This window comes from Berghia stephanieae, chromosome 8 (genome assembly GCF_034508935.2).
Source record: "Berghia stephanieae isolate SIO BIC M18660-M18661 chromosome 8, UCSD_Bste_1.3, whole genome shotgun sequence".
NCBI classification, from domain to species: domain Eukaryota; kingdom Metazoa; phylum Mollusca; class Gastropoda; order Nudibranchia; family Aeolidiidae; genus Berghia; species Berghia stephanieae.
In genome coordinates this window covers 54,478,737-54,481,236 of record NC_088367.1, presented here as the reverse complement: position 1 = coordinate 54,481,236, position 2,500 = coordinate 54,478,737, and the positions used below count along the sequence as shown (strand labels likewise).

Sequence of the window (2,500 nt, the reverse complement as noted above, 5' to 3'; positions counted from 1 at the left end):
TGTATGTATGTATGTATGTTATGTATGTATGTATGTATGTAGTTGTATGTATGTATGTATGTAGTATGTATGTATGTATGTATTGTATGTATGTATGTATGTATGTATGTAAGTGTAGGTATGGTAGTATGGTAGTGTAGGTATGGTAGGTAGTAGTAGGTAGGTATGGTAGGTAGGTAGGTAGGTAGGTAGGTAGGTAGGTAGGTAGGTAGGTAGGTAAGTAGGTAAGTAGGTAGGTAGGTGGTAGGTAGGTAGGCAGGTAGGTAGGTGGGTAGGTAGGTAGGTAGGTAGGTATGGATGGATGGATGCATGGATGGATGGATGGATGGATGTATGAATGTATGTATGGATGGATGGATGGATGGATGGATGGATGGAAGGGTGGATGGATGGATGGATGGATGGATGGATAGATGAATGGAAATATGTATTATCAGTTAAAATGTTTTCTTTATTCATCTCACTACACCACTACCACATCATCTCATTCATCTGTGGTGTTTCCATCATCCAGATTTGTTGATAAAGGGGAAACCCGTAACGTTCATTTGATCTTTTTTTTTGTAATTAAATTGAAGCTTACATTCAACTTCACGTTATTATTTATTACACGTATGAAGTTGCTTCATTTTGCACTACGTCAGATGCCAAGTTGAGTTCCTGAAAATGTTTCTGAAAGATGTTATGTTCTCATAACAGACATCTTTTTAAGCGCTTGATCTCTTTAACCAATTCCTTAGCAACCTACCAAACATAAAACAATTATAACAGTCGCTACCATGCAACCAAAAATTATATCATTCTGATTTATATTATGCATCACACAATTCGAATTCTTAAACTTGTTATACCCATTAAGACTTTACATTGAGTTGTAATGCTGAATAATGATATGTATGGAATTTGCCAGTTATTTTTCTGTTTGACTAAGAAACATCTAGTGTTATGTTGGTGTCGAGTTTTCTGGGAATGCTGAAAATGTCAGTTAAGAAGGGAGATAATTTAATATCCAAAAAGGCTCATAGTTTCCTTCCCCATCATCACTAATTTTTATCTTATTTTGTCCTTATATGAATGACTTACAAGAGGAGTACCATCAAGATAATGTATTTGTGATTCGCTACCGTACAGTCCACTCCAAAAGTAGTTAGACTTATAGCTATCAAGGTCTGAAAAAAATAAAGTATTATTATTTATAATAATAATAATAATATAATAATTAATAATAATAATAATAATAATAAATAATAATAATAATAATAATAATAATAATAATAATAATAATAATAATAATATAATAATAATAATAATAATAATAATAAATATAATAATAATAATGATGATGATGATGATGATGACGATGATGATGATGATGATGATGATGATGATGATGATGATGATGATATAATAATTATACATTAATATTATATTTATTTAATAATAATATAATAATAATAATAATAATAATAATATAATAATAATAATAATAATAATATAATAATAATAATATAATAATAATAATATAATAATAATAATAATAATAATAATAATAATAATAATAATAATAATATTCTTTTTCTTCAAGTACCAAGTCTGTGCCAGACATCGGTGATCATGGTACGGCATTCATCTCTCTGATCAGATAACGTCAGAAAACTAATATTACTCTTCTCTTTCTTTGTCACCCAGCTGTCCAAACTATTCAAATATGTTTTTCTTGGTCTACCTTTACTCTATTTACCTTCTATCTTTCGTGTGAGAGAAAGATGTTCAATACATTTATGTCGATTCATTATCTGTAAAGCACTTTGTGGTTCTTCGTTGACGGAACGCGCTCAAATAGTGTCATTTATTATTATTATTATTATTATTGTTATTATTATTATTATTATTATTATTATTATTATTATTATTATTATTATTATTATTATTATTATTATTATATTATTATTATATATTATTATTATTATTATTATTATTATTATTATTATTATTATTATTATTATTATTATTATTATTATTATTATTATTATTATTATTATTATTATTATTATTATTATTATTATTATTATTATTATTATTATTTTATTATTATTATTATTATTATTATTATTATATTATTATTATTATTTATTATTATTATTATTATTATTATTATTATTTATTATTATTATTACTATCATCATCATTATTATTATTATATTATCATTATTATAATTAGTATTATTATTATTATATTATATTATTATTATTATTATTATTATTATTATTATTATTATTATTATTATTACTATTATTATCATCATCATCATTATATTATTATTATTATTATTATTATTATTATTATTACTATTATTATCATCATTATTATTATTATTATTATTATTATTATTATTATTATTATTATTATTATTTATTACTATTATTATCATCATCATCATTATTATTATTTATTATTATTATTATTATTATTATTATTATTATTATTATTATTATTATT

At 22.8% G+C, this 2,500-nt stretch overlaps 1 protein-coding gene across 1 annotated transcript in view; it reads right to left on the bottom strand.

Moving 5' to 3' along the window:
* Positions 1–2,500, bottom strand: part of LOC144977893 (uncharacterized) — a 35,478-nt gene that overhangs the window by 20,369 nt on the left and 12,609 nt on the right. Inside the window, exon 4 of the mRNA XM_078923304.1 lies at positions 1,084–1,169. Within this exon, the coding sequence (XP_078779430.1) occupies positions 1,084–1,169 (86 nt within the window). The remainder of the gene's footprint in view (positions 1–1,083; positions 1,170–2,500) is intronic.